Source organism: Colletes latitarsis, chromosome 13 (genome assembly GCF_051014445.1).
Source record: "Colletes latitarsis isolate SP2378_abdomen chromosome 13, iyColLati1, whole genome shotgun sequence".
In the NCBI taxonomy this organism is placed as follows: Eukaryota; Metazoa; Arthropoda; class Insecta; order Hymenoptera; family Colletidae; genus Colletes; species Colletes latitarsis.
This window is the reverse complement of record NC_135146.1, coordinates 9,955,670-9,974,842: the sequence shown is the minus strand read 5'-3', so window position 1 is coordinate 9,974,842 and position 19,173 is coordinate 9,955,670. Positions and strand designations below refer to the sequence as shown.

The 19,173-nt window shown below is 30.8% G+C and overlaps 1 protein-coding gene across 3 annotated transcripts in view; it reads right to left on the bottom strand.

Moving 5' to 3' along the window:
- Positions 1 to 18,772, bottom strand: part of Moe (moesin) — a 47,520-nt gene extending 28,748 nt beyond the window's left edge. The window contains exons 1-3 of one of the 3 annotated variants that reach the window (XM_076780331.1): positions 18,560 to 18,772; positions 18,160 to 18,339; positions 8,194 to 8,304 (exon numbers count right to left, since the gene is read on the bottom strand). In XM_076780331.1, the coding sequence (XP_076636446.1) occupies positions 8,194 to 8,304; positions 18,160 to 18,339; positions 18,560 to 18,580 (312 nt within the window). In that variant the 5' untranslated portion in view covers positions 18,581 to 18,772. The remainder of the gene's footprint in view (positions 1 to 8,193; positions 8,305 to 18,159; positions 18,340 to 18,559) is intronic. The other 2 variants (XM_076780332.1, XM_076780333.1) reach the window with 2 other exon arrangements.
- Positions 18,773 to 19,173: the final 401 nt, after the last annotated feature.

Below are 19,173 nucleotides of genomic sequence, written 5' to 3'. Positions count from 1 at the left end.
CAGTACAAAAATTACTATTCACTGAAATAAAATAAATCGAAAATCGACGGGGGGAAAAATTTATTCCACGATTTTTTATTTTTCCTTCGACGATAGAAAATTGCAAAAGGAAAAAGCAGTGCCCAGCATCTGTAATTATAATAGAAAAAGATGTTGACAATTTTATGGATTCGATCCGACGATCAATTAATGTGGTTCACCCTGTATATGGAACCCAACACCAACGCTAGAACCTCCATAAGAAACAGTGTATGCATGTGTATGAGTTCGTGGACCGAGTATGGCGTCCGAAGACCGACGACAATAGCCGAAGACGAACGACAATGGCCGAAGAGAGACGAAATGACGAGCGGGAAAAACAAAGGCGAAACAAGAAGAATTCAAATTCTTCTCTCTCTTCAGTGTTAAATATTATTTAAAATAATCTAATAACCTCCGTTAAATTGACATTTTCAGTAAAAAATTACTATTCACTGAAATAAAATAAATCGAAAATCGACGGGGGGGAAAAATTTATTCCACGATTTTTTATTTTTCCTTCGACGATAGAAAATTGCAAAAGGAAAAAGCAGTGCACTGCATTTGTAATTATAATAGAAAAAGATGTTGATAATTTTATGGATTCGATCCGACGATCAATTAATGTGGTTCACCCTGTACATGGAACCCGACACCAACGTCTAGAGCCTCCAAGCTATCAACGGAACGTCCTTGCAACGCACGCCGATAACATAAATAACTTCAAGTGCTATAAAGAGAATGAAAAAAAAAAAAGCGTAGAAGGGACGTCCAAGAGCTGGCTTTAATGGCGCTCGGAATAACGCCTGCTAATTGCTGGAGTCTGCAACGCGTTGCGTAATAATCCACAGTCCACAGGTAAGCGAACGCACCTGTGTGGGTTGAACTTTTCGATTCATAACGCCATTACGGGGCGTCAGTTATTCTTAGCTTATTTTTCCAGAAGGATTAAAAATTTTTTTTTCGTTGTAAATATTTAGGCACCCCCTGTCGATTTTTCTTAAAACTTGATTTTTAATTTTTAGTAATTTTGTTTGGCGCTTTACGGGAAAGTTGTCTAATACTTTTTTGTAGGTGCCCATGAGCTCTACTTCAGAAAAAAGTTTCATTGAAATATATTCACTATTATAAGAGTTATGGTCGTTTGAAAATTGGACCAATTTTATGGGGTGTTTCTCATTTTGCGGGGTCAAGGAATAACTTTTTCAATATTCTTAGAATTTCTAAATATTCTACACTAAAATACGCGTCGTTTGGCTTTTTGAACATTAAAATCGTCCAATTCGTTCAGGAGTTATGGTGTTTTAAAGATTCGCATGAAATTTCGGGGTACCATTTCTGGCTTTACATAATATTTTCGGTAAGGAATTTTTTTCTCCAAAGTGGGTATGATTTTGAGGGTATGTCTATTGACCAAAAATGATTGTAATTGATCCCCCTAGCTAGAAATAATTTTTCCAGAAGGATTAAAAATTTTTTTTTCGTTGAAAATATTTAGGCACCCCCTGTCGATTTTTCTTAAAACATCGATTTCAATTTTTAGTAATTTTGTTTGGCGCTTTACGGGAAAGTTGTCTAATACTTTTTTGTGGGTATCCATGAGCTCTACTTCAGAAAAAAGTTTCATTGAAGTACATTCATTATTGTAGGAGTTATGGCTGTTTGAAAATTGGACCATTTTTATGGAGTTTTTCTCACTTTATGGGGCCAAGGACCAACTTTTCGAATATTTTTAGAATTTCTACATATTCTCTATTAAAATGCGCGTTGATTGCTTTTTTAAACATTAAAATCCTTCAATTTGTTCAAAAGTTATGGCGTTTTAAAGGTACGCTTGGGGGAAACAGTTCAACCTTACATTATATTTTCGGTAAGGAATTTTTTTTCTAGAAAGTGGGTAGGATTTTGGGATTATGTCTATTGACCAAAAATGATTGTAATTGATCCCCCTAGCTAGAAATAATTTTTTCAGAACGATTAGAAATTTTTTTTGCGTTGAAAATATTTAGGCACCCCCTGTCGATTTTTCTTAAAACTTGATTTTTAATTTTTAGTAATTTTGTTTGGCGCTCTACAGGAAAGTTGTCTAATACTTTATTGTAGGTATCCATGAGCTCTACTTCAGAAAAAAGTTTCATTGAAATATGTTCACTATTATAAGAGTTATGGTCGTTTGAAAATTGGACCAATTTTATGGGGTTTTTCTCATTTTGCGGGGTCAAGGAATAACTTTTTCAATATTCTTAGAATTTCTAAATATTCTTCACTAAAATACGGATTATTTGCATTTTGAAACATTAAAATCGCCCAAACCGTTCTGGAGTTATGACGTTTTAAAGATTCGCATAAAATTTCGGGGTACCATTTCTGGCTTCACATAATATTTTCGGTAAAGAATTTTTTTCTCCAAAGTGGGTAGGATTTCAAGGGTATGTCTATTCATTATAAATGACTATAATTAACCCATGCAAATAAAAATAATTTTTTTTAAAGCGATTTGAAATTTTTTAATTTTGCCAAAAATGTTCACACATTCTCGAATTTTTTTCTCGAAAGTGGTTAGGATTTCGGGGGTATGTCTATTGACCAAAAATTATTGTTATACATCCTCCTAGCTAAAAATAATTTCTTCAGAATGATTTGAAATTTTTTAATTCAATTTTTTAATAACTTTTTAACGAAGCCTCAATCAACAAATTAATATTCTTCATTTTCGTCTTATGTTGACCTCCAGAATCTCCCATTAAAATTTTTCTCAAGGATTGGCCGAACACCCTGTATAATATATTCTATATTTTTCAAATTATAATTACTCATAACGCTACATTAAATCGATTTTTCCCCTTTCATTTTATTCTTCTATTAATTACATTATTTATAGTAATTTTACATTTATTTTATTTACTTTTAAATGGCTCAAATAATCCAATAGGTAAAGATAGTAATATTTTTAAAATTCCTTTTCATCCTCATCTTTTTATTAAAGATATTTTAGAATTTTTTTACATGTTATACAGGAAGTTCGGCCAACCGTGGGAAAAATTTTAATGGGGGATTCTAGAGTCCAAAATAAGATGAAAATCAAGAATACCAATTTGTTGATTGAGGCTTCGTTAAAAAGTTATTAACGTTTATAATTGCGCCTGTAGATAGGCAACCTGCGCACAGCTGTGTGCGCGTGATACTGATTCTCACTCACAAGACTCGCAACTTTAAACGTTAATAACTTTTTAACGAAGCCTCAATCGACAAATTAGTATTCTTCATTTTCGTCTTATTTTAGCCTCCAGAATCTCCCATTAAAATTTTTACCACGGGTAACTGGACACCCTGTATGTACACCCATGGGAAAAATTTTAATGGGGGATTCTAGAGGCCAAAATAAGACGAAAATGAAGAATACCAATTTGTTGATTGAGGCTTCGTTAAAAAGTTATTAACGTTTATAGTTACGCCTGTAGATAGGCAACCTGCGCACAGCTGTGTGCGCGTGATACTGATTCTCACTCACAAGACTCGCAACTTTAAACGTTAATAACTTTTTAACGAAGCCTCAATCGACAAATTAGTATTCTTCATTTTCGTCTTATTTTAGCCTCCAGAATCTCCCATTAAAATTTTTCCCACGGGTAACTGAACACTCTGTATGTACACCCATGGGAAAAATTTTAATGGGGGATTCTAGAGGCCAAAATAAGATGAAAATCAAGAATACGAATTTGTTGATTGGGGCTTCGTTAAAAAGTTATTAACGTTTATAATTGCGCCTGTAGATAGGCAACCTGCGCACAGCTGTGTGCGCGTGATACTGATTCTCACTCACAAGTCTCGCAACTTTAAACGTTAATAACTTTTTAACGAAGCCTCCATCAAGAAATTAGTATTCTTCATTTTCGTCTTATTTTAGCCTCCAGAATCTCCCATTAAAATTTTTCCCACGATTAACTGAACACCCTGTATGTACACCCATGGGAAAAATTTTAATGGGGGATTCTAGGGGCCAAAATAAGACGAAAATCAAGAATACCAATTTGTTGATTGAGGCTTCGTTAAAAAGTTATTAACGTTTACAGTTGCGCCTGTAGATAGGCAACCTGCGCACAGCTGTGTGCGCGTGATACTGATTCTCACTCACAAGACTCGCAACTTTAAACGTTAATAACTTTTTAACGAAGCCTCCATCAACAAATTGGTATTCTTCATTTTCGTCTTATTTTAGCCTCTAGAATCTCCCATTAAAATTTTTCCCACGGGTAACTGAACACCCTGTATGTACACCCATGGGAAAAATTTTAATGGGGGATTCTAGAGGTCAAAATAAGATGAAAATCAAGAATACCAATTTGTTGATTGAGGCTTCGTTAAAAAGTTATTAACGTTTATAATTGCGCCTGTAGATAGGCAACCTGCGCACAGCTGTGTGCGCGTGGTACTGATTCTCACTCACAAGTCTCGCAACTTTAAACGTTAATAACTTTTTAACGAAGCCTCAATCAACAAATTACAATAACTTATTTTGGCCTCTAGAATCTCCTATCAAATTTTAAATCAAATAAATCTCATCCTATTAACAAATCCGCTTCTCTAACGACTTTTACTCTCCATACCTAAGATTTAATCCCATAAATAAATAAATAAATAATCAGAGGGAATTGTCGAACGAGGATGACAATTTTTCATCAAATTCAGTAATTTTGTTTCACGTTCTGGCAAAAAATAAATTCAGCAAGAATTTATTAGATAATCTAACACATACACAGTGTCTCCATTACGTTTCTCCCTTTTATCGCGGTCGTAACACGATAAAGCAGACTTCCAAAGAACAGTTGACGACATCTCCTCGTTTCAGCGTCGCTGTTTACTTTACGAAACACTTAAAGGGCAACGTCATCGGTGGAAGCACAAAGATAACTCCGGCGCGAGATTACCAACGCCTCTTTGAGGAAGCATAATTTCTGGACGATTGTTTGCACTCTGACAATTGCTTTGTGGATCGTGATCAAACCGTGCCGAGTATAATGTAAGCAGACGAACGAGAAAAAAGTCTCAACGTCTGCTCCACAACTCGAGAATGAAAAAAAAAGATTCATCGAATAATGACTCGGTGAAATCGATAAATTTCTATCGAGTTTAAAAATTCGTGGAAATACTTTCGAATTTCGAAGATAACCATAAGCTGCCGGTTAAAAAAATATTAAACAATCATAAAAGGCTTGTTACGACATCTTAAAAGATTTTGGTACGAGCTTTTTGTTTCTTTCTAAATTGTAATATTCTTTTTTTTTTATGTACAGAGTTGTTTAATAATAGATTAATTAAATATACTCGATGCAAAATTTTTTATTTGATTGAATAACGAAATTTTTTAGTGAATTTAGTAATCTAGTAAATTTTATTAGATTTTGTTGGTAAAATCTTGATTGTTTTTATATTTTATTTTTTAAATTGTTTCAATTTTGTATTTATTTTTCATTTTCAAAATTGTTTCACTTTTGTATTTATCTTTTATTTTCAAAATTATAATTATGTATCGAATTGTCCAACAATAGATTAATTAAATACACTTGATATAAAATTTTTCATTTGATTCAAATTGAAAAACGGAATTTTTTAGCGAATTTAATAATCTAGTGAATTCTATTAACATTTGTTGGTAAAATCTTGTTCGTTTTTATCTTTTATTTTTAAAATAGTTTCACTTTTGTATATATCGTTTATTTTCAAAAATTGTTTCAATTTTTATTTATCTTTTATTTTCAAAATTACAATTATCTACCGAATTATTCAACAATAAATTAATTAAATACATTCAATAGAAAATTTTCCGTTAAATTCAAATTGAAAAACGAGATTTTTTAGTGAATTTAGTAATCTAGTAAATTTTATTGGCATTTGTTGGTAAAATCTTGTTTATTGTTATCTTTTATTTTCAAAATTATAATTATGTACTGAATTATCCAACAATAAATTAATTAAATACACTTTTTCAAAATTTTTCATTCGATTCAAATTGAAAAACGAAATTTTTTAGTGAATTTAATAATCTAGTAAATTCTATTAGAATTTGTTGGTAAAATCTTGTTTATTGTTATCTTTTATTTTCAAAATTATAATTATGTACTGAATTATCCAACAATAAATTAATTAAATACACTTTTTCAAAATTTTTCATTCGATTCAAATTGAAAAACGAAATTTTTTAGTGAATTTAATAATCTAGTAAATTCTATTAGAATTTGTTGGTAAAATCTTGTTTATTGTTATCTTTTATTTTCAAAATTATAATTATGTACTGAATTATCCAACAATAAATTAATTAAATACACTTTTTCAAAATTTTTCATTCGATTCAAATTGAAAAACGAAATTTTTTAGTGAATTTAATAATCTAGTAAATTCTATTAGAATTTGTTGGTAAAATCTTGTTTATTGTTATCTTTTATTTTCAAAATTATAATTATGTACTGAATTATCCAACAATAGATTAATTAAATACACTTTTTCAAAATTTTTCATTCGATTCAAATTGAAAAACGAAATTTTTTAGTGAATTTAATAATCTAGTAAATTCTATTAGAATTTGTTGGTAAAATCTTCTCTGTATTTATCTTTTATTTTCAAAATTATAATTATGTACTGAATTATCCAACAATAGATTAATTAAATAAACTTTTTCAAAATTTTTCATTCGATTCAAATTGAAAAACGAAATTTTTTAGTGAATTTAATAATATAGTAAATTCTATCAGAATTTGTTGGTAAAATTTTGTTTATTTTTATCTTTTATTTTCAAAATTGTTTCAATTTTGTATTTATCTTTCATTTTCAAAAATTGTTTCAATTTTGTATTTATCTTTCATTTTCAAAAATTGTTTCATTTTCGTATTTATCTTTTAATTTCTAAGATTGTTTCAATTTTGTATTTATTTTTCATTTTCAAAATTTTTTCGCCTTTTGTATTTATCTTTTATTTTCAAAATTATAATTATGTATTGAATTGTCCAACAATAAATTAATAAAATGCACTCAATACAAAATTTCTCATTCGAATCAAATTGAAAAACGAAATTTTTCAGTGAATTTAATAATCTAGTAAATTCTATTAGAATTTGTTGGTAAACTCTTCTTTGTAATTATCTTTCATTTCAAAAATTGTTACAATTTTGAATTTATCGTTTATTTTCAAATATTGTTTCAATTTTGTATTTATTTTTCATTTTCAAAAATTGTTTCATTCTCGTATTTATCTTTTAATTTCAAAAATTGTTTCAATTTTGTATTTATTTTTCATTTTCAAAAATTGTTTCACTTTTGTATTTATCGTTTATTTTCAAAGTTGTTTCAATTTTGTATTTATTTTTCATTTTCAAAAATTGTTTCAATTTTGTATATATTTTTCATTTTTAAAAATTGTTTCATTTTCGTATTTATCTTTTATTTTCAAAAATTGTTTCATTTTCGTATTTATCTTTTACTTTCAAAAATTGTTTCGCCTTTTGTATTTATCTTTTAATTTCAAAAATTGTTTCACTTTTGTATTTATCCTTTATTTTCAAAGTTATTTTAATTTTGTATTTATTTTTCATTTTCAAAAATTGTTTCAATTTTGTATTGATTTTTCATTTTCAAAAATTGTTTCATTTTCGTATTTATCTTTTAATTTCAAAAATTGTTTCTATTTTGTATTTATTTCTCATTTTCAAAAATTGTTTCACTTTAGTACTTATCTTTTAATTTCAAAAATTGTTTCAATTTTGTATTTACTTTTAATTTTCAAAAATTGTTTCAATTTCGTATTTACTTTTAATTTCAAAAATCGTTTCGCCTTTTGCAAGCCTATTCTTTCTACTAAAATAAAAGAATACAATTATTGTAAAATGTGTCATAGACGAAACTGTATATCTAAAAATCTGCAACAGTAAATACTACGAAGTCGAGGCTATCAAACTCCGTCTACACGATACTCTTGTCACAGCTGACGTCAGTGAATGATTCATCCCAAGAACAAGTTGTAAATTTTTCGGTACTAACACGAGTTGTCGATCCAGATAAAGTAACGATTGTTCGCGATAGTAAATGATTCCAACAAACCCAGATTTATAATTCCAAGTCGATATAGTCCCATTTCGAGACTCCATGGTGAGAAAATGGAGTCTCTTTCCTCCCATCACTTACCAGGTCATCCTCAAACTCGTCGTCGTCGGTATCAGAGTCCGAATAACCTCTCAGCTTTCGAACTTTCTTTTTCACCTCTTTCTTCACCACCCTCGTTATTGCGTTTTCCGGCTGCGTGTAATCATTTTCATCGTTAACAAATAAAATAGTCCGATACAACAATTCTTTTTTTTTTTTTAGTTCCAGAAAACACAAATTTTAAATTAAACCTAGTAAATTTTCTATTAGTATTCGTTGGTAAAATCTTGTTTATTTCTATCTTTTAATTTCAAAATTACAATTTTCTACCGAATTATTCAATAATAGATTAATTAAATACATTCAATAGAAAATTTTTCATTCGACTCAAATTGAAAAACGAAATTTTTTAGTGAATTTTAATAATCTAGTGAATTCTATTAAAATTCGTTGGTAAAATCTTCTCTGTATTTATCTTTTAATTTCAAAAATTGTTTCGAGTTTGTATTTGTCTTTTATTTTCAAAATTATAATTATGTACTGATTTGTTCAATAATAGATTAATTAAATACATTCCATACAAAAATTTTCGTTCGACTTAAATTTCAAAACGAAATTTTTTAGTGAATTTTAATAATCTAGTGTATTCTATTAGCATTCGTTGGTAAAATCTAGTTTATTTCTATCTTTTAATTTCAAAAATTGTTTCGAGTTTGTATTTATCGTTTATTTTCAAAATTATAATTATGTATCGAATTATTCAACCAACAATAGATTAATTAAATACACTCCAAACAAAAATTTTCAATCGACTCGAATTGAAAAACGAAATTTTTTAGTGAATTTCAAATTAAACCTAGTAAATTCTATTAGTATTCGTTGGTAAAATCTAGTTTATTTCTATCTTTTAATTTCAAAAATTGTACAACAACAGATTAATTAAATACACTCCATACAAAATTTTTCATTCGACTAGAATTTCAAAACGAAATTTTTTAGTGAATTTTAATAATCTAGTGAATTCTATTAGCATTCGTTGGTAAAATCTAGTTTATTTCTATCTTTTAATTTCAAAAATTGTTTCGAGTTTGTATTTATCGTTTATTTTCAAAATTATAATTATGTATCGAATTATTCAACCAACAATAGATTAATTAAATACACTCCAAACAAAAATTTTCATTCGACTCGAATTGAAAAACGAAATTTTTTAGTGAATTTCAAATTAAACCTAGTAAATTCTATTAGTATTCGTTGGTAAAATCTAGTTTATTTCTATCTTTTAATTTCAAACATTGTACAACAACAGATTAATTAAATACACTCGATACAAAATTTTTCATTCGACTAGAATTGAAAAACGAAATTTTTTAGTGAATTTTAATAATCTAGTGAATTCTATTAAAATTCGTTGGTAAAATCTAGTTTATTTCTACCTTTTAATTTCAAAAATTGTTTCACTTTTGTATTTATCTTTTATTTTCAAAATTATAATTATGTATCAAATTATCCAACCAACAATGGATTAATTAAATACACTCGATACAAAAATTTTCATTCGTCTCGAATTGAAAAACGAAATTTTTTAGTGAATTTTAATAATCTAGTGAATTCTATGAAAATTCGTTGGTAAAATCTATTTCTATCTTTCAATTTCAAAAATTGTTTCGAGTTTGTATTTATCTTTTATTTTCAAAATTATAATTATATATCGAATTATCCAATCAACAAAAGATTAATTAAATACACTCGATACAAAATTTTTCATTCGACTCGAATTGAAAAACGAAATTTTTTAGTGAATTTTAATAATCTAGTGAATTCTATGAAAATTCGTTGGTAAAATCTAGTTTATTTTTATCTTTTATTTTCAAAATTATAATTATGTACCGAATTGTCCAAAAATTGTTCAAATTAAACAAAATGGCGCACGACCCACGCGTTCCATAAGCAGTAGTTGGTTAAATTATTAATAAATAGAAAAAGAATTAGCTTCTTCGATTTTGAGGTTAAAAGTAAACTGTAAATCTTATGGATATTGAAATTATCTACAAAACAAGATACGTTACGATACGTAAAGAAATATTTTTAATTTTAGACTGATATCTTTATCAGAATCGGAGAAATTTTTATTTACTATAAAAAATATTAACTATAACTTTATTAACTATAAAAATTTTTATTTTTAACTATCGTCTTATTGCAACTAAGAACTTTTAAACCGTCCATGACCTAAAGAGTCAAAGGATGACATGTTTTACGTTTATTTTATTTATTGTTTATGTCGTATATACAGGGTGTTCAGTCAACCATGGGAAAAATTTTAATGGGGGATTCTAGAGGCCAAAATAAGACGAAAATCAAGAATACCAATTTGTTGATTGAGGCTTCGTTAAAAAGTTATTAATGTTTAAAATTCCGCCAGTACTGAATTTTTTTTTCGAAAAATTTCAACACCTTCTCGAATTTTTTTCTCAAAAGTGGTTAGGATTTCAGGGGTATGTCTAATGACCAAAAATGATTGTAATTAACCCCCAAAACAGAAAATAATTTTTCCAGAATGATTAGAAATTTTTTAATTTCGTCGACAAAATTTGTCTACTTATTTAATTTTTTTCTCGAAAATGGTTAGGATTTCGGGAGTATGTCTATTGACCAAAAATTATTGTTATAGATCCTCCTAGCTAAAAATAATTTTTTTAACCAGATTTCAAAATATTTTTTTTCGTCGAAAAATTTGGGCACCTTCACGATTTTTTTTCTCGAAAGTGATTAGGATTTCGGGGGTATGTCTATTAACCAAAAATTATTGTTATAGATCCTCCTAGCTAAAAATAATTTTTTTAACCAGATTTCAAAATATTTTTTTTCGTCGAAAAATTTGGGCACTTTCACGATTTTTTTTCTCGAAAATGGTTAGGATTTCGGGGGTATGTCTATTGACCAAAAATTATTGTTATAGATCCTCCTAGCTAAAAATAATTTTTTTAACCAGATTTCAAAATATTTTTTTTCGTCGAAAATTTAGGTACCTTCACGATTTTTTTTCTCGAAAGTGATTAGGATTTCGGGGGTATGTCTATTGACCAAAAATTATAGTTATAGATCCTCCTAGCTAAAAATAATTTTTTTAGACAGATTTCAAAATATTTTTTTTCGTCGAAAAATTTAGGCACCTTCACGATTTTTTTTCTCGAAAGTGGTTAGGATTTCGGGGGTATGTCTATTGACCAAAAATTATTGTTATAGATCCTCCTAGCTAAAAATAATTTTTTTAACCAGATTTCAAAATATTTTTTTTCGTCGAAAATTTAGGTACCTTCACGAATTTTTTTCTAGAAAGTGGTTAGGATTTCGGGGGTATGTCTATTAACCAAAAATTATTGTTATAGATCCTCCTAGCTAAAAATAATTTTTTTAACCAGATTTCAAAATATTTTTTTTCGTCGAAAAATTTGGGCACCTTCACGATTTTTTTTCTCGAAAATGGTTAGGATTTCGGGGGTATGTCTATTGATCAAAAATTACTGTTATATATCCACCTAGCTAAAAATAATTTTTTTAACCAGATTTCAAAATCTTTTTTTTCGTCGAAAAATTAGGGCTCCTTCACGATTTTTTTTCTCGAAAGTGATTAGGATTTCGGGGGTATGTCTAATGACCAAAAATTATTGTTATAGATCCTCCTAGCTAACAATAATTCTTTTAACCAGATTTCAAAAATTTTTTTTTCTTCGAAAAATTTCAGCACCTTCACGATTTTTTTTCTCGAAAGTGATTAGGATTTCGGGGGTATGTCTATTGACCAAAAATTATTGTTATAGATCCTCCTAGCTAAAAATAATTTTTTTAGACAAATTTCAAAATTTTTTTTTTCTTCGCAAATTTAGGCACCTTCACGATTTTTTTTCTCGAAAATGGATAGAATTTCGAAGATATGTGTATCCACCAAAAATAATTATAATTAACCCCCCTAACAGAAAATAATTTTTCCCGAGCGATTTGAAACTTTTGAATTTAATTGTTAATAACTTTTCAACGAAGCCTCCATCAACAAATTGGTATTCTTTATTTTCGTCTTATTTTGGCCTCCAGAATCCCCCATTAAAATTTTTCCCATGGTTGTCCGAACACTCTGTACATGTACTATTAACAAAATATTCGTCGCTATCTTTAATCATAAATAACATAATTACGTTATCTAATCTCTAATTCTGTTAAGGAACTACACAAATAAATAATGGAACAAACGATTTTTTTTTGCATAAAATTATATCATAATTACCAGTCCCCAGCTTGTATAATTAACATTTGCAATTCTTTTCTTTTTCCTTTTTTTAGTCACCGGAATCACGCATTGAAACTGATATTACTTCGACTCCCAGTTAAAATCGGTACAATGATCCGAGAGTTCGATCGAAATTTAAATAATTAGTACAATACGTGTCATTACATCGTAAGAGTTATATAATGGACTTTGCGTACCACAAACTGGTACGTCTATCAATTTTAATGTTCCATTCTTACCTTGAATATTTATCCTTAACACGTGCAACAGTTTAAGATAAAAATATCATTAAGGAAAAAAAAAGAAAACGGATGATGTGGTCATGTATAATCATACCATCTAGTCTCTGCAGGAAAATACTCTTCTCGCAGATTTCAAGTTGCGTCTAACGAAACGCTAGGGGAACACCGGTTCGATAATTTATTCGAAACGGGTTTTCCAATAGTAATTAGGATAACCTAAAATAAATCTTACAAGTTAGCCTCCCGCTTCTTCAAAATTCTAATTCTTTTCTCACATTAAAGACCTTGAATAATGCGACGAACAACACGAGAATATATTCTTGACGAATTAAATAACAACCCAGACCTAACCCTACTTTCTGCAACGAACATTACTCTACTCTTACATTCCTTATTCATTTTCGATTTTTACAAAAATAATCAAGCATATTCAAGCGTATTCGAAACGGGATTTCCAATAGCAATTAGGATAACCTAAAATAAATCTTACAAGTTAGCCTCCCGCTACTTCAAGATTCTAATTCTTTTCTCACATTAAAAGACCTTGAATAATGCGACGAACAACACGAGAATATATTCTTGACGAATTAAATAACAACCCAGACCTAACCCTACTTTCTGCAACGAACATTACTCTACTCTTACATTCCTTATTCATTCTCGATTTTTACAAAAATAATCAAGCATATTCAAGCGTATTCGAAACGGTTTTTCCAATAGCAATTAGGATAACCTAAAATAAATCTTACAAGTTAGCCTCCCGCTACTTCCAGATTCTAATTCTTTTCTCACATTAAAAGACCTTGAATAATGTGACGAACAACACGAGAATATATTCTTGACGAATTACATAATAACCCGGACTTAACCCTACTTTCTGCAACGAGCATTACTCTACTCTTACATTCCTTATTCATTCTCGATTTTTACAAAAATAATCAAGCATATTCAAGCGTATTCGAAACGGTTTTTCCAATAGCAATTAGGATAACCTAAAATAAATCTTACAAGTTAGACTCCCGCTACTTCCAGATTCTAATTCTTTTCTCACATTAAAAGACCTTGAATAATGCGTCGAACAACACGAGAATATATTCTTGACGAATTAAATAATAACCCGGACCTAACCCTACTTTCTGCAACGAACATTACTCTACTCTTACATTCCTTATTCATTTTCGATTTTTGCAAAAATAATCGAGCATATTCAAGCGTATTCGAAACGGTTTTTCCAATAGCAATTAGGATAACCTAAAATAAATCTTACAAGTTAGCCTCCCGCTACTTCAAGATTCTAATTCTTTTCTCACATTAAAAGACCTTGAACAATGTGACGAACAACACGAGAATATATTCTTGACGAATTAAATAATAACCCGGACCTAACCCTACTTTCTGCAACGAACATTACTCTACTCTTACATTCTTTATTCATTTTCGATTTTTACAAAAATAATCAAGCATATTCAAGCGTATTCGAAACGGGTTTTCCAATAGCAATTAGGATAACCTAAAATAAATCTTACAAGTTAGCCTCCCACTACTTCAAGATTCTAATTCTTTTCTCACATTAAAAGACCTTGAATAATGCGACGAACAACACAAGAATATATTCTTGACGAATTAAATGATAACCCAGACCTAACCCTACTTTCTGCAACGAACATTACTCTACTCTTACATTCCTTATTCATTTTCGATTTTTACAAAAATAATCAAGCATATTCAAGCGTATTCGAAACGGTTTTTCCAATAGCAATTAGGATAACCAAAAATAAATCTTACAAGTTAGCCTCCCGCTACTTCAAGATTCTAATTCTTTTCTCACATTAAAAGACTTTGAATAATGCGACGAACAACACGAGAATATATTCTTGACGAATTAAATAATAACCCGGACCTAACCCTACTTTCTGCAACGAACATTACTCTACTCTTACATTCCTTATTCATTTTCGATTTTTACAAAAATAATCAAGCATATTCAAGCGTATTCGAAACGGGATTTCCAATAGCAATTAGAATAACCTAAAATAAATCTTACAAGTTAGACTCCCGCTACTTCAAGATTCTAATTCTTTTCTCACATTAAAAGACTTTGAATAATGCGACGAACAACACGAGAATATATTCTTGACGAATTAAGTAATAACCCAGACCTAACCCTACTTTCTGCAACGAACATTACTCTACTCTTACATTCCTTATTCATTTTCGATTTTTACAAAAATAATCAAGCATATTCAAGCGTATTCGAAACGGGTTTTCCAATAGCAATTAGGATAACCTAAAATAAATTTTACAAGTTAGCCTCCCGCTACTTCAAGATTCTAATTCTTTTCTCACATTAAAAGACCTTGAATAATGTGACGAACACGAGAATATATTCTTGACGAATTAAATAATAACCCAGACCTAACCCTACTTTCTGAAACGAACATTACTCTACTCTTACATTCCTTATTCATTTTCGATTTTTACAAAAATAATCAAGCATATTCGAGCGTATTCGAAACGGGTTTTCCAATAGTAATTAGGATAACCTAAAATAAATCTTACAAGTTAGACTCCCGCTACTTCAAGATTCTAATTCTTTTCTCACATTAAAAGACCTTGAATGATGCGACGAACAACACGAGAATATATTCTTGACGAATTAAATAATAACCCGGACCTAACCCTACTTTCTGCAACGAACATTACTCTACTCTTACATTCCTTATTCATTTTCGATTTTTACAAAAATAATCAAGCATATTCAAGCGTATTCGAAACGGGTTTTCCAATAGTAATTAGGATAACCTAAAATAAATCTTACAAGTTAGCCTCCCACTATTTCAAGATTCTAATTCTTTTCTCACATTAAAAGACCTTGAATAATGCGACGAACAACACGAGAATATATTCTTGACGAATTAAATAATAACCCAGACCTAACCCTACTTTCTGCAACGAACATTGCGCTACTCTTACATTCCTTATTCATTTTCGATTTTTGCAAAAATAATCGAGCATATTCAAGCGTATTCGAAACGGTTTTTCCAATAGCAATTAGGATAACCTAAAATAAATCTTACAAGTTAGCCTCCCACTATTTCAAGATTCTAATTCTTTTCTCACATTAAAAGACCTTGAATAATGTGACGAACAATACGAGAGAATATATTCTTGACGAGTTAAATGATAACCCAGACCTAACCCTACTTTCTGCAACGAACATTACTCTACTCTTACATTCCTTATTCATTTTCGATTTTTACAAAAATAATCAAGCGGAAGCACCGCGGTAGTTTAAAACTGATCGTGTTTAGTCGGATCGCAGAAATGTGAAAACAGAAGAAGAGAAAAACAACTAGACAATAAAAGTCCAAACGCGACTGTGTCAAGGTGAAGGCGCGACTACATCAACCGCACGGTGAAAGCAGGGTTATCTATACTTGGGCCCGTAACTGTACTTTGAATTCAAAATCGCACAATACAAAAATATATTGTAGATAACGTGTTTAAAATGCGATAAGAAAGATAACAATTCGTTTGACATTTATACTCGAATCTTCAATTTACAATTACGCGTCAGTTGAAAGGGACGCCGAGTAAGGCGCCATTTTTCCGTAATTAATTTTTATGAAAAAAATACTATACGTAACTGTCTTAAAATTTCAGACAGAATTTACACGAATGTAAAATGTTAAAATGTTGAAGGATTAGAATCCAGTGCGAAATTCAGCCAAACGTACGGGCTGGAACTACAAAAGTCGATGACATCAGCATCCGCCGTGTTACAATATCTCCGTAGATCATTATTTCACAGAGTTGACGTAAACGTACTCGACGTATCCGTTGCATTAAAATCAATCGAATACGACCATTTTTTTTCTTTTAATTCTGTCATTATTACATGCTATACAGCTAGTTAGAAAATTATTCGAGGCAAAGATGAATGGAATGAGACAACAAAAGTCTCTCCAACAGAGTTTTACAGTTGGAAATTCACAGCTCAATATAACAAAGTTCATTTACTGAAAATATTCAGTCGAACTATTTACTATAACTTGTACACGATTGAAAGCATGCGCCTCACTGAATAAAATCAATCGAATATGACCATTTTTTTTCTCTTAATTCTCTGTCATTATTACATGCTATACAGCTAGTTAGAAAATTATTCGAGGCAAAGATGAATGGAATGAGACAACAAAAGTCTCTCCAACGGAGTTTTACAGTTGGAAATTCACAGCTCAATATAACAAAGTTCATTTACTGAAAATATTCAGTCGAACTATTTACTATAATTTGTACATGATTGAAAGCATGCGCCTCACTGAATAAAATCAATCGAATACGACCATTTTTTTTCTCTTAATTCTCTGTCATTATTACATACTATACAGCTAGTTAGAAAATTATTCGAGGCAAAGATGAATGGAATAATGAGACAACAAAAGTCTCTCCAACACAGTTTTGCAGCTCAATATAACAAAATTGTATAAAAGAATGAAAGCTGTTCATTTACTGAAAATATTCAGTCGAACTATTTACTATAATTTGTACACGATTGAAAGCATGCGCCTAGCTGAATAAAATTACTACAAATTATAGGTTTCAACCGAAGAATGATAGTAAACATGTTGAAATGCAAAAACGTTCAAACAAAATTGAATTATAGAATAGATTGCAAGTAGAACATCAAAAAACAGACAGTAATTATTTAAAAACAATACTAGAATAGAAAGAAAGAGTTGCCAAAGTTATAAAACAAAGTACCTTGCTAAATAATAATCCAGAATTGTTATAACTCGATTATCTGTGACCACAAACAATTTCTCAAACCTGTTTTTACAATGTTGTTATATGGAATTGCAGATTATGTTTCTAAATAAAAAAATATGTCCTTTGTCGCATTGTCGATGCGAATAATTTTGTGACTAGTCGAGTGACTCTGCGAGTAATATACTTTATTTACATTTCTCGTAGGCCTACTCTTACGATAATTAACTTCCAAATGCATAAGTGTTTATCTATGCGAACACGTAACGTGTTAAACGATCAATTACATACATTGTACACATATCTTGACTCAAGCAAGATATCTTTAATGCTGCGCTTGCTACGAATAACAGCACGGTTTCTGCTAATTTACACTAAGCAAGGAATAATATCTTTGCGTATGAAACATTCTGGATCGAAGCAACTACGAAAGCTCTTAGAACCCGACCCAAACCTAACCCAAGTTTCGATAAAAGGAGGGGCCACTGATTCAATCGATGCTGAAATTACTACAAATAACAGTATTATTTTGTCTAATTTATACGAAGCAACGAATAATACTTGATGTATACAGGACATTTCGGATCGAAGCAAGCACGAAAGCTCTCAGGTATTCGACATGGCCCAAATTGAATCACATGAGAGAAGGGAGCCATCGCGAGCGAAGTAAATCGCAAGATAATCGGTATAATAAGTAACGAGTCATCCTACCTTCTTGTACAGTTTAATCCACGTCAGGTCGCCCTTGTTGTCGGTGTACTGGAGCCCGAAAAACCACACCTCGCGTAGTCCGATCGTTTTCACAACTTGGTCAAAGAGCTGTTTCCCGGTGGTCGTCGTTTGGATCGCGAACTCCAGTTCGGCGTCCATCGTCGTCACCCTGACGTTCATCTTCACATACGGGGAAAAAGAAACGTAGATAAGTGACGTGGATTAAACTCCGGCGAACGATGTCAACCGATAGATGCAAAAACGACGCTTCTACGTTTCACAAAATTATTCCCCCGGAACGAAAAGTACGAGTCACCAAGCGTTACGATCGCAAAGAGTGGGCGTATAAGCGGTTTCAGACCCGAGAAAATATTTCGACGAAACGTGTACCACGGCTTACCATTTTAGTACCGACGACCATGGCTGCGACGCGAATTCAAACGAAAGAGAAATAAAACCGTTGCAGGACTGATAGACGTCCACTTGTTACGACGTTCGAGCACAAATGGTCTCTACAAGGCACGGAGAAGTTAAGAACACGACGCTTGGAAGGAGAAACGAACGCCCGTACAGCGAGATTTTTCGACTGTCAGCTTTTGCCGGTCTCGAGTCAGACAATGGGCCAAGGGGCAAGTGCAGCCGGTAGCGTCTTCCCCCTCCCCCCGTTCCCCCCACTTCACCGCCATAGTGCAACCTTCATCCCCTCTCTGTTCGACTCGTTGGCAGAACCCGCGAGAGGGAGAAAGAGGATACGAAAGTGATCACGTGACGAAGCCGGTCGTATAGTCGCAGCCAATCAGCGTTCGGCTGAGATGCCGACTGCGCGAAAGAAACGAACTCTCTTCGAAAACGGTTCATGTCCGTTTTGATTGGTCCTTTGAGGAAGAGTGTCGTATAAATAATGAATTATTATTTCCGATTTAACGAATCTGTACCAACGAGTTAAAGATTCACGTTAATAAATGCAATAATGGAAAAAATTTTTATCCATTTTCCCCTGCAGCTTTTATCCTT